Source organism: Stenella coeruleoalba (assembly GCF_951394435.1).
Source record: "Stenella coeruleoalba genome assembly, chromosome: 2".
Taxonomy (NCBI): Eukaryota; Metazoa; Chordata; class Mammalia; order Artiodactyla; family Delphinidae; genus Stenella; species Stenella coeruleoalba.
The window spans coordinates 90464298-90478226 of NC_137147.1; the positions used below are offsets into that span (position 1 = coordinate 90464298).

At 41.2% G+C, this 13929-nt stretch overlaps 1 protein-coding gene and 1 long non-coding RNA gene across 4 annotated transcripts in view; one reads left to right on the forward strand and one right to left on the reverse strand.

Moving 5' to 3' along the window:
• LOC307182800 overlaps positions 1-13929 on the reverse strand; it is a 129305-nt gene that overhangs the window by 43572 nt on the left and 71804 nt on the right. For 2 of the 3 annotated variants that reach the window (XR_013827263.1, XR_013827264.1), the window contains exon 4: positions 4586-4750. This is a non-coding gene — a long non-coding RNA (uncharacterized lncRNA). Of the gene's footprint in view, positions 1-2499; positions 3002-4585; positions 4751-13929 lie in introns of those variants that run through there. The other variant, XR_013827265.1, reaches the window with a different exon arrangement.
• SLC12A1 (solute carrier family 12 member 1) overlaps positions 1-13929 on the forward strand; it is a 91017-nt gene that overhangs the window by 31527 nt on the left and 45561 nt on the right. The window contains exons 9-13 of the mRNA XM_079914318.1: positions 5852-5936; positions 9206-9357; positions 10528-10635; positions 10955-11078; positions 12853-12954. Of these exons, the coding sequence (XP_079770444.1) occupies positions 5852-5936; positions 9206-9357; positions 10528-10635; positions 10955-11078; positions 12853-12954 (571 nt within the window). The remainder of the gene's footprint in view (positions 1-5851; positions 5937-9205; positions 9358-10527; positions 10636-10954; positions 11079-12852; positions 12955-13929) is intronic.

The window sequence follows — 13929 nt, forward strand, 5'->3', positions numbered from 1 at the left end:
GCTATTGATTCCTTCTAGAGAATTTTTAATTTCATTTATTGTGTTGTTTATCATTGTTTGTTTGCTCTTTAGGTCTTCTAGGTCCTTTTAAACATTTCTTGTATTTTCTCCATTCTATTTCCAAGATTTTGGATCATCTTTACTATCATTACTCTGAATTCTTTTTTAGGTAGACTGCCTATTTCCTCTTCATTTGTTTGGTCTGGTGGTTTTTACCTTGCTCCTTCATCTGCTGTGTGTTTCTCTGTCTTCTCATTTGCTTATCTTACTGTGTTTGGGGTCTCCTTTTCGCAGGCTGCAGGTTCATAATTCCCGTTGTTTTTGGTGTCTGTCCCCAGTGGCTAAAGTTGCTTCAGTGGGTTGTGTAGGCTTCCTGGTGGAGGGGACTAGTGCCTGTGTTCTGGTTGATGAGGCTGGATCTTGTCTTTCTGGTGGGCAGGTCCACGTCTGGCGGTGTGTTTTGGCATGTCTGTGGACTTATTATGATTTTAGGCAGCCTCTCTGTTAATGGGTGGGGTTGTATTCCTGTCTTGCTAGTTGTTTGGAATAGGGTGTCCAGCACTATAACTTGCTGGTTGTTCAGTGGAGCTGGGCCTTAGCATTGAGATGGAGTTCTCTGTGAGAGCTTTCGCCGTTTGATATTACATGGAGCCAGGAGGTCTCTGGTGGACCAATGTCCTGAACTTGGCTCTCCCACCTCAGAGGCACAGGCCTGACACCCGGCTGGAGCACCAAGTCCCTGTCAGCCACAACGCTCAGAAGATAAGGGAGAGAAAAAGAAAGGAAGGAAGGAAGGAAGGAAGGAAGGAAGGAAGGAAGGAAGGAAGAGAGGAGAGAAGGTGAGAAGGAAAGAAGGAAAGAAGGAAAGGAAAGAAGGAAAGAAGGAAAAGAAAGATGGAAAGAAGGAAAGAAAGAAGGAAGGAAGGAAGGAAGGAAGGAAGAAAGGAAGGAAAATAAAGTTATTGAAATAAAAAATTTTAAAAATTAAAAATAAAAAATTTTTTTTAAGTAATAAAGAAAAAGGAAATGAACAGACAGAACCCTAGGACAAGTGGTAAAAGCAAAGCTGTACAAACTCACACAAAGAAGCATACACATACACACTCACAAAAAGAGAAAAAGGAAAAAAAACTATATATATAAAAAAAAAAGGGAGGGAGCAACCAAATCAATAAACAAATCTACCAATGATAATAAACTCTAAATACTAAACTAAGATAAACATAAAACCAGAAACAAATTAGGTACAGAAAGCAAACCCCACGTGTACAGTTGCTCCCAATGTCCAATGCCTCAATTTTGGGATGATTCATTGTTTATTCAGGTATTCCAGAGATGCAGGGTACATCAGGTTGATTGTGGAGATTTAATCTGCTGCTCCTGAGGCTGCTGGGAGAGATTTCCCTTTCTCTTCTTTGTTCCCACAGCTCCTGGGGTTCAGCTTTGGATTTGAACCTGCCTCTGTGTGTAGGTCACCTGAGAGTGTCTGTTTTTCACCCAGAGAGGACGGGGTTAAAGGAGCAGCTGATTAGGGGGCTCTGGCTCACTCAGGCCAGGGGTGGGTGTGTGTGTGTGGGGGAGGGGGGTGGGTATGGAATGCAGGGTGAGCCTGCAGCGGCAGAGGCCAGTGTGACGTTGCAACAGCGTGAGGAATGCCGTGCTTTCTCCCGGGGAAGTTGTCCCTGGATCACGGGACCCTGGAAGTAGCGGGCTGTACAGGCTCCCAGGAGGGGAGGTGTGGAGAGTGACCTGTGCTTGCACACAGGCCTCTTGGTGGCTGCAGCAGCAGCCTTAGCGTCTCACACGCATCTCTGGTGTCCGTGCTGATAGCCGCGGTTCGCGCCCGTCTCTGGAGTTCGTTTAGGCGGTGCTCTGAAACCCCTCTCCTCTCGCACCCCGAAACAATGGTCTCTTGCCTCTTCAGCAGCTCCACACTTTTCCCGGGACTGCCTCCCAGCTAGCTGTGGCGCACTAACCCCCTTCAGGCAGTGTTCACACAGTCAACCACAGTCCTTTCCCTGGGATCCTACCAAAGCCCGAGCCTCAGCTCCCAGCCCCTGCCCACCCCGGTGGGGGAGCAGAGAAGCCTCTCGGGCTGCTTAGTGCTGGTTGGCACCAATCCTCTGGACGGGAATCTCTCCTCTGCACCCCTGTTGCTGTGCTCTCCCTCCGTGGCTCCGAAGCTTCCCTCCCACCCCACCCCCAGTGAAGGGACTTTCTAGTGTGTGGAAACTTTTCCTCCTTCACAGCTCCCTCCCCGAGGTGCAGGTCCTGTCCCTATTCTTTTGTCTCTGTTTTTTCTTTTGGCCTACCCAGGTACATGGGGAGTTTCTTTTTTTTTTTTTTAACATCTTTATTGGAGTATAATTGCTTTACAATGGCGTGTTAGTTTCTGCTTTATAACAAAGTGAATCAGTTACACATATACATATGTTCCCATATCTCTTCCCTCTGTGTCTCCCTCCCTCCCACCCTCCCTATCCCACCCCTCTAGGTGGTCAGGTCTGAGGTCTTCTGCCAGCGTTCCGTAGGTGTTCTGTAGGAGCTGTTCCGCATGTAGATGTATTTCTGATGTATTTGTGGGGAGAAAGGTGATCTCCATGTCTTACTCCTCCGCCATCTTGAAGGTCTCTCCACGGGAAATTCTTGAGCAGCGATATGGCATAAAAAAATAGTATGCTAAGGCTCAGAAAAATTAAGTAACTTGTTCAAAATGATTCAAGTTGTAAGCAGTACTGCTTAGCCAAATTTAGCTCTGGACGTTGAGCTTCTGGTTTCTCCGATTTGGAAAAGTATCAGAGGTCACTGATATACATTCCTGTAAACTGTAAGACCACATTTAAATGAAAAAATATTGTGCTTTCTTTAGACGCCTCAGAAACAAGTTTTTATTATTAGATGCTTAGTAGTCAGTTCACCTCAACCAACACGTATTACTTATAGCAGGCACCAGAGAAGCGAAGAAGAGCTTGCTTGATCCTTCTCTCAAGGAGCTCATGGTCTACGAGAGAGACAGGTTAACTCTATATGAGTCATAAAAAAACAAGAACAAAATCTTGTGCAAGGGAAAGATGAAACAGTAACTGCCTGTCCCCAAAGAAGTAAGGGAAGTCTTTCAGAGGAGGGGACACTCAATCCAGATTTGAAGGGATGAATAGGAGTTCATCAATAGCTTTTGTTAGAGTTAGGAGAGGAAATGGAAAGGATTTTTTTTTTTTTTTTTACTATGATCTGCTGCAGGAAAACATTATATATCACAACCAAGTGCCTACATGCAAAAATTTCTCCGAACAGTTCAATACTTTATTACAAATGATGTCTCCTGATATTTTCACATCAGTTCCTTTCTACTGTATTCTTTTCATGCTGGTTGTAACCTAGTGAATTGATTCCATGGTGGACAGAAGCTCAGATTTGGCCATTGGGGTTGAAATGGTGGAAGGACATCAGAGGTGAGATGTCAAATGGGCAGCTACATTTACGAGTCTAGAGCTCTGGAAAGAAATTAGGCCAGGACGGGAAGCCATGGCATGGATGAGTCCATTCAGATCTGGGTAAGAAGGAGGAGAGAAGCAGACCAAGGTAGCACCCAGGGGATATTCAAAATATAAATGGTAGAAAAGGAGTCCACAGAGAAGAAAAAGAAAGAGCTAAGAGGTAGGTGAACTCAAGAGAAAGTCAAGAGAGGAGAATGCTATGAGAAGTAATAATTAACATGATCAAAAGCCAGAGTGGTCAAGCATGTTAAGGACTGAGAGGTGACCACGTGTTGGGAAGTGGCAAGGAAACTTCAGAACTTATAGATAATATTTCTTTCTGAGAGTGAAACTAGAACATATTAGATTCAGTTCAACTTAGTAAACATGTATTGTTTATATACTATGAGGGTATGCAAGACTCTACCTCTGCTCACAGCCTCAGAATCCTTCTCAAGATGGCTCTTCAGGCTGCCAGTGACAGTTAACAAGCATTAGCACAAGGGGATGCTACAAGGTTCCCATCCTGAACCTTCTATTTGCTAACACAGTATTGATGATCTGTAAATACGTGCCTGGGAGAGGACTTGGGAGGTACCCAGGTCTAATCAGGACAGTTAAGATGCAGTTTCAGAGATGTAAGATTAGGATATGGTTGACACTCAACCAGCAGCAATCTAGTAGACTGCACTCTGTCCTAAGGAAAAAAATAAAATATTAAATAAAGAAAGGTGAAGGAAGGTGAGCTTTTGGGTTACTGTTTGAGGGATGAAAATTAACATTTAGAGTGAAAACTAAGAATCTATGTCCTGAGCCCTGTCTAGGGGAAATGTATCCAGAGCAGACAACGTGAGTATATGACCAGACATTAAGATATTGGCATCCCGATTTATATCAGGTCAAGTTTGACCCTCGTGTTAAGTCCTAAATAAGTAAATTTAGAGCTTGTAGCAGATAGTTCTAAATATAAACTAAGTGTTCGTATTTTAGGTATAAGACTGCTGTCCATCTTCATACCTCTTTTCCTTTCTTCCCACTTAACATCAATTCTTCACATTTCACTCAGATCCCAAGAAATCCTTAATCAATAAAATAAAAATTGAACATACCATGAATGAGATTGAGTGGGGTCACTTTCAGCCATGGTTGCCTTCTTCTTCCTTCTATGTGCTACTCAGTTACACACACTTGCCACATTCTCTTTTTGAGACAGTAGTTTGGAATGAAGAGGTTGGATACATCTGTATCAGAACAAACCATGTGTGCAGATATTCCTACAAGGATGGGAAGGAATGAGTAATTACAGAGTGGCTCCATAGGGCTGGCTTACTCCCCTGTGGGGGTAGATTTGCTTGGTTTAGTTAACATTTCCAGCTGTCAGGTTATGTCTGCATTCACCATGAGTTGATTTTTCTGATGGATCTGATCAGCATATTTAAGTTAACAAAACACAAAACTCAGACTTTGACTGCATTGATTGCTCACTTGTATCGATGAGTCTCATGACCTCTGGTGGGGGAACTGACGTCTACTGAGATTGTGCTTTCTTCAATTTGGTATTTATTGATTCCTGCTATATGCCAGCACTGTCTTTTATAAGCAGTGAATACACTAAAATCTCTATTTAATAATCCCTGTTAAGTTGAATTCTATTATTTAGAATTTTGCTGCTTGGAAATTGATTATTATATGATTTAGCCCCCAAAATAGGACATAAAGTGGTATATTATATATGATGTGAGATCAGCTCAGTGAATTTATATAATTTATGGGCAAGAGAAAAGCCCATTTTCTGGTAAAAGCTTAAATTTGCCTCTTTCTTTATGCCTGCTTATGGAAATTAATATCTCCCATTGTAGTTATTCCTGAACTAGATTCCAAATGGGAGATTTGAGGGATTGGAGAATTTAGCAGATCACCTTTTTGCTCAGTCAAAAGTAATTTTTTTTAAAGTAAGCCTAAGCTTAGTAAAAAACAAATACACACACAGATATCGTCAATGTGTCGTGTATGTTTGTGTGTCCCCCCTAATACTTTAAGGTCTGATACATCTGCATGAAATTCACAGGAGATAAAGGGGAGGGGAAGGCAGTGGTGAACCAACCAGTCCACTTTTCTACAGAAACTCCCTCCTGGACAGTTATAAATCTCTTCTGTTCAGCACAAAGTTATACAGATTTCTTTATTCTCTCTAAACACCCTGCCTTTGTCCAAAAAGAACTGGAGCTCACCACTTTGCCATTTGCTTGATTTTTTCTTTAGACCTCACCTCAGGAAGGGTAGCCTAAAATTTTCAAAATACAGAACTAACTCCAAGTGATGTCTATTTCTTATTCCACTCTATCTCCTCATTCCTCCACATTATTTTTTCAAAGGATCCCCAAGATGCTATCCCCAGAGGGACCATGCTGGCCATCTTCATCACCACTGTCGCCTACATAGGAGTTGCTATTTGTGTCGGTAAGTTGTGTGTCTCTGGTGTCAGAATGCCAGAATTACAAGGGGTCCAGTTGTTTTTCATGTCAAGTGGGCTTTCCATGGAACGTAAGTTGAAATTTTTTAAATAGGCAACAATTTTAATTCCCTTCTTGGATGCTCTAGGAGTTTGAATGCAATTAAGCTGTAACACAGGTGCCTCTGGGTCAGGGATAGAGTAGAGGTAATCAGATTGTCATTCTACCCGAACACAGAAAGGATCCCATTTTGCTGCTCTAAGTGATGTTTCCACTGCCAAGGAAGCCACCATCTCCGGCACCCTCCTCCCTTGCCTTTAGGAGGCAGGTGAGGAACAGAGTAAGAGAAAAGAAGCCCAAAATACAAAACAACGATGACAAAAGCCTTAGGAAAGTACACAAGATACAGAATTGATGACTGTGTCTCCTCCTTGCACTGCTGTCCCTAATATGGAAATGTCACTGTCACCAGTTGGCAGGCAATCAGACTAGACCCAGCTGCCAGCAGTGTGGGCAGCCAGCCCCCACATCGCTCAGTGAGCATAAAATATGTGGATTTGCCTGCTGTTCTTTTTTTTAAAATTTATTTATTTTAAACGTCTTTATTGAAGTATAACTGCTTTACAATGGTGTGGTAGTTTCTGCTGTATAACAAAGTGAATCAGCTATACATATACATATATCCCCATATCCCCTCCCTCTTGCATCTCCCTCCCACCCTCCCTATCCCACCCCTCTAGGTGGTCACAAAGCACTGAGCTGATCTCCCTCTGCTATATGCAGCTGCTTCCCACTAGCTATCTATTTTACATTTGGTAGTATATATATGTCCATGCCACTCTCTCACCTGGTCCCAGCTTACCCTTCTCCCTCCCCGTGTCCTTAAGTCCATTCTCTACGTCTTCATCTTTACTCCTGCCCTGCCCCTAGGTTCTTCAGAACCTTTTTTACTTTCCATATATATGTGTTAGCATACAGTATTTGTTTTTCTCTTTCTGACTCACTTCACTCTGTATGACAGTCTTATTACTCAGCCATAAAAAGAAACAAAATTGAGCTATCTGTAGTGAAGTGGATGGACCTAGAGACTGTCATGCCTGCTCTTCTTAAGCTGACTTTTGTTCCACGTGCTGCCTGCAGCCACACCTCCTCCTGGTTGGGGGTCACCTCAAGCTTATGCCATTATTGGAGAGGAAGGAATGTGGAACATTCAGAGAAGAAAACTTTTCTGTGCACACTCAGGAATACAGCTCCAGGCTGGACCACTATGGAAGCCCAGATGGCCAGTTAAAAGGGCACATCCTGATTGTCCTCTGCTTACTATAAAGGAAATTGATAAAGTACATATATCTGGAGTTGGATTCTTCAGAAAAAAACAAAACAATTAACTTAGGTTCTTTCTTCTCTCACTGTCTCTTATTTCAAGAAATTGGATAATGTTGTTAATTGTATTGTTGTGACATTTCCAAGTTTAGTTACAGGCAAAGAGATTTTATTCCAGTGCTTTAGGAAATCGACACATTTTTTAATGACCTTGAAATCACCTAAATTTCCCAAATGGTTTTACTTTCTCACACAAAGTAAGGAGGAAGAAATGAGTAAAGGAATAGACCTGACTTCAGAGATTCTTCTCCTTTATTGCTTCTTATGGGTAGAAAAATCTGTGTTCCTATACTTTTTCCAGGGTAAGAAAAGGATAGTCATGGGGTCCTGGGCCTGTCATTAGAGCAAATAATGGTTCATGGCTTGGCTTCATAGGAATTTGGGGAGTTCTACTATGCAGAAGTTAAAACACATGATTTTAAAAAGTCAGCTCAACATAAATGAACAATGCAAAAAGGTAAAATCTGAAATGGATAGTTTTGCTTGGTAACCAACATCCATACTTTCAAGTATTTAAGCAGAGGCTGGCAGGCCACTTCTCAGGGCTATATAAAAAGGATTCCTGCAGTGATTATTTTAAATGGCTCTTTCAACTAAAAGATTCTACAAGCTTTAAGTCTTTCCCAGATTCAAAGAGCAGGAATTCCATGCCTATAATTGAGGGTTCCTATTAGTATCTGTTGCTGAGACGTCTCTTAAAATAATTAGTAAGGAATGAGAACTCACCCTGCCTGGAGACTGAAAAGCAAAATGAACAGTTTCATTGACTAGCATTTAGTTTGCAAAGTATTTATCCTTCAGGTAGTTCACAAAAGTTTATATATCACACCTATGTTCATATCTTTCAATAATCCTATCAAATACATAATGGCGAGATAACAGAAAAATTAATAATAACAGTCAGTGATTAAAATATATATCAAGAATCTTTAAAAAGTTCATAACTCATTTTAGGGAATCTATCCTAGAGAAATGCTTCGAATTACAGAAGAAAGATTTTATGTGCAAAGATGTTCATAGGATTGTTTGTAATGGAAAATAACAGAAATACCCAAATGTATAAAAACAATAGAATAGACTGAGATAAATATTTGATAGGATGTTATTTGACCATGAATATTACCTAGGAAATCTTAATATTTTATCTCAAAATATTTTCTGTATCATTTAAACCATTAAAATTGTATAAGTAAAATTATAATGGTTTAAAAAAGTTATGCAAAGGGCTTCCCTGGTGGCACAGTGGTTGAGAGTCCGCCTGCCGATGCAGGGGACACGGGTTCGTGCCGCGGTCCGGGAAGATCCCACTTGCCGCGGAGCGGCTAGGCCCATGAGTCATGACTGCTGAGCCTGCACGTCCGGAGCCTGTGCTCCGCAACGGGAGAGGCCACAGCAGTGAGAGGCCCGCGTACTGCAAAAAAAAAAAAAAAAAAAAAAAGTTATGCAAGGAAAATCATTAGTTGAAAATAAGAGCTCAGTTCTCCTAATCACTAGAATTCAGTAATGTCATCCCTTGGGTCTCTCACAGATGAGAAAATAAATTCTTCTATCTGAAAAACTCCCAATCAGTAGCACTAACCCAGAAATTTGAATTGAATCAATATTATGTGCAAAGCACTGCTGAAAGGAAGGGAGTCTCAATCCCAAGTGTCTTCCAGAGGCAGGCAAAAAGCTAGGACTTAAACTACCCAAGGCAGTGGAAGCGGCAACCTCTTAGAGATAGGGGTCACTCCCAGGCCTCAGAGGATGGGAACTTCCACGTACCAGTCAGAGGAAGTGTTGACAATGAAGACAGGATAGGTCAAAGTAAACTAAGTATGTTTTCAGAAGAAAAACCTTAAGGGAGCAGAACCCTTCATATAAAGAAATGACAAGGCTTTGTTGTTTTCCCAGGGGCCTGTGTGGTCCGAGATGCCACCGGGAGCGTGAATGACACCATCATTTCTGGGATGAACTGCAATGGTTCAGCAGCCTGTGGGTTAGGCTACGACTTCTCAAGATGTCGACATGAACCATGTCAGTATGGGCTGATGAACAATTTCCAGGTTCGAACCTCAAAAAATAATAATGTTTATTGCTACTGCTTCCATTTTTAGAACATCATGTATAATGAAACTTCTGACTCCCGCCAACACATTGGTTATTGACTATTTCGAATTCAGCAAGGAACAATTCGTGTGGGAGGAAAGGGAGTCATACAGGCATTCATTATGTGGTTACACTCACTGTGGTGGGGAGAGAACAGGCAGTTGTATGAATTGCGTCACCAGGAAAAGATTACCACCGCCATTACGCATCTTCCAATCAATTGTGTAAGATTTCCTGGTGGGGAGATGGAGAGACTTTGAGACTTTGATTAGCTAGCACTAGGAATGCATTTCATGCCTGGGCTTCAGCTCAGGAAAAGCCTCTGTTGTGGTCCTGGAGTGTGTGGAGGACAAAGCCAAGAGGGAAATTGTGAGTGGCAGTTGTGGGGAGGTAAGTGAGGGGGAAGGAACAAGGGAAGTTGGGGAAACTGTGGAACTTAAAACATATTAATTTGTCCGAATGATTGGTGAGCAGAGGGAGAAGCAAATTTGTCGTGAAGGCTTCATTCATCTAGTTTAACAACCAACAAAGAGAAATTAACTCAGCTGAAGTCATTATTCCAAAATATAACTTAAATTGATAGAATCTCATATGTCTCAGATCTAAAATTATGTTTAATGAGCACAGAAAAAGCAAAGGTTTGAAAAGCCTCTATGTGCAGGAAGAACAAGAAAGGCTAATGCCTTTAAAAAGATTGGTAAACAGCTGGGTCCCTCCTCAAACCTTATTAAAATACCACTTTCTGCTGAATAGAATTTCCCATTGTCCAGGAAACAGATGCCCAGAAAGGACAGAGGGGGAAAATGTTGTCAAAATCCTTGAAATCATTTCCCTATTTATTCTTTACAGTATCTTCTGGATGTATTGTGGTGAGCATTTATTATTTTTATTTAAAAAAAACAGAACAAACAATAACAAAGCCATTTCCATTTTGAAAAAACAATTATTAAGAACTTGAGAATGAAGCAGGGGAAAAAATATATGATTAGAAGCAATTAGCTTATTAAAGAGATTCCAAATCACAGAAAGTGGAAATGGAAGCATCTGCATAAAATTTTGGCTTAAATTTTTTTTTTTTTTTAACTCTCTGTTGGATGAGTCTCCTTACTTGAACCTCTCTCCTCAAGGTCATGAGCATGGTGTCAGGGTTTGGCCCCCTCATCACTGCTGGCATCTTTTCTGCAACACTCTCCTCAGCCCTGGCCTCCCTCGTCAGCGCACCCAAAGTTTTCCAGGTGACAAAGACACAAGAACATGTGCTTCTCCCCTCCTTCTGTTGTCACTGAACACGGATCAAGCTGAAATATCCATTCTCACCGGCAATCATTTTCTATTGCTTTCTGAAGCAGTTTAATGTTTGCATCTGGCTCCAACGCTGTGTCTGCCACATAGTCAAGATCAATACAAATAATATAAAGAATGATAAACTGCAGTGTTAACTTGTGCTTCATATTACGTATCACTTCGTCTTTCCCCAAATCTTGTTAGAATCACCCAGGGAAAATGACTGTGCATAGATATAAATGACGAATTTCTCCTCTTCTTTTCCATTAGGCTCTGTGCAAGGACAACATCTACAAAGCCCTGCAGTTCTTTGCAAAGGGATATGGGAAAAACAATGAGCCCCTGAGAGGATACTTTCTCACTTTTGTTATAGCCATGGCGTTCATTCTTATTGGTTTGTAGTTTTCTTGTTCTTATTGAAAGCCAAAGAATTCTGATTACTCATAGGGTTTTCCTTTGAGCTTGAGACATTACCTGTTTTATGTTTAATACCCCATTTGGGAATACTGGAGTCTGTCTAAGAAGGAAATGAGAAATCCTGTGTGTGGAGGGCCTTTGAGGACTTGAGGTGGGCTTTGGACTTTAATCTCTTCTTTGAATCTGAATGTGGGAAATCCATCCAACCAAATGCAACCGAAGCCTTCCTCCAACCCACCCAATACTGTCTAATCCCACTGTGTCCCCCAGCTGCCACCTGTCTTTACATCTCCTGACAGCCAGCAGGAGAGTTGAAGTGTCTGCTCTCAAAATGTGGTCTGTTGACCCCCTGTATCAGAATGAAAATCACCTGTGGGTTTGATAAAGTGCAGATTCGTTAGGCCCAAGGCCAGAGTTAGAATCTCTGGTGACGGAGGAATCTGATTCTTACAAGTTCCTGCAGTTCACAGACCACTAAGGTTTGAGAACCACGTACCTCAGCTCTTTCTCCTTAAGCAATAATCTCGGCTCCTTCTCCCTGAGCAATATAGAAACAGCTACACAATCTTGGAGAGGCACATGCGTCATGGTTAGCCTGCACATTCCTCACTCCTCCCTAGGGTGTCACGATTGTGGGTGAGCATATTAGAGGAAAAGAGGCAAAAGGCAAGGACGATGGTAACTATGCATAGACAGGCAGAGCCGGATTCAGCAGTGGTGCCATCACATAAACTCAGGAAGTGACTCTCTATCTACACATAATCAGTCTTTTGTTTATTTTTTTTAAAATCTGTGTTTGTTACATTTGTAAAAATTAAGTAAAAAAGCGATGATGTGTAGATATGTTTCAATTGTGTAATTTAAACTTTAAGACTTCAAATTATTGTCCTAGACTGCATTTAAGTGATCAAATAGCCCAAAGTTTTAAAAATCGTATAAATCAAATAATACTCTCAAAGGTCACTCTTTCAGAACGCTGTAGATTAGCTTCGTGGCGCCAGCTTCGTGGCAGCTACTTTTGCCTGCTTTCTTGCTGGCATCCGTATTCTAGAGTCACACCCAGCTGCCACCTACGTTTGCATCACTGAGGTTGATAGCTGTCTGATCTTCAGATAAACGAGAATGTCTCTAAATTATTTTTATATCATACAGTAAACAACCCAGCTAGGATTCAAACATATTGGACATTTAGATACTGAGGTAAAACTTTTTTTGGCAAACCATGAGAGGTAGAATTCTCTAGAGATGTAGAAAAGTACAAATGACTAACAAAAACTCTGAAAGTCAGAGAGAGCAAGCTGGGTATATGCGGAGGTGTATCCAGTTAGATGGTTCTGGTGCACTGGTATTTAACTAACCTGTCACCCTGTGGAACCTTTTCATTGTATACAAAGCAGATAAAGAACACTATGTTTGGTACCTCTGATATAGCTACAGGGGAGTTTGTCATTTGCCTGGTCTCCAAATACTCTATCCACTTCCACTCGAATCTTCTGTAGGTAGAGGTCTTGATTGTCTATATTTTTTGATCGGTAAGTTTTCTCGTTTCTTACTTTATAGAAACCCTGGCTGAAAATACATTTGTAAATGAGTGCAGCCCCAAAGAAAAATCACTAACTTCTTAAACTTTGATGGATGCTAGCTATGCTTTCAATTTCCAAATAAAGTCAAGCTTCCAGCAGGCTATAACAGCTGTTCAGCCCTTGGTCTCATCACTCATATGTACATACTCAATTCTGCTTCGTTCACAGCGGAACTGAATACCATTGCTCCCATCATCTCCAACTTTTTCCTGGCCTCATATGCACTTATTAATTTCTCCTGCTTTCATGCCTCTTATGCCAAATCTCCAGGTAAGTTGACTTTTCAAAACTAAAATAAACCTAAGCAAACAGTTTGTCTCAATAAAATGAAATAAGTCAGTGAAAAGTGCCTGATCTGTGTTTATATGTTTCCTTATATCCTAGTGGGTGGTGTAATTCACTTTATTTTGGTAAGTTGGGGGATGACTTCTGAAATTGAAAAAGAAATCATTTGAGCAATGGTCTTTTTGACCAACCATAAAGTCAATTTTCTCCTGCAGCAATAAATTATTCACTGCAAGAGAAACCACATTTATTTCAGCAATAGAAAAACACCACTATTTATTTCCAGGGTGAAAGTGACCACAGAAGTGGAATGAATGTATATATTTGCAACTTCCTTACTATCAATTTGTTTCCTGCCCATGGTGCAGAAGAGAAGGATGAGTAGTTCCCACAATTACCTGCTGAGTGCAGTCAGTGCAGATTCACACTGAAGCTGGTGACATCCCTGCACTCCTCACACTGGTGTTTAAAGTGGTGCAAAATTTCACACCAAAGAACCTTCCCCTATCTTTTTCACCCCTCACCTCTTCTTTGCTTCCACCGGCCAGTTAGAAGAAATTCTCATTTTCTTCTGCCTTTCCACCAGAATAGAGACTTGTCTTTATCAACCCTCAGAAAGTTCTTCACTACAAGGACTTTTATCAAGGATATAAACACATCTTCACTTTATTAGGGTCTACCAGGAACTCAAACCTCCTTTGGAAAACCTGCTGCAAATATGACAAAATATAGATGGAAGGAGAGCCTCATCCACTCAAGGCCACTAGGCTCCAGAAGATAACTGAAGAATTTTTGTTTCTGTTTTGTTGCCTTGTTTTAAATAGAGAACAAAAGGTTCTGGTCAGTGAATACAGCAGATCATAGAAATGTGTGCTGCCAGACCATGTTGTGTTCATTTTAAAGAACAAAGTGAAGTAACTGAGGTTGGCAGGGGTAAGAGTGGAAAGGAAGGAGGAGAAG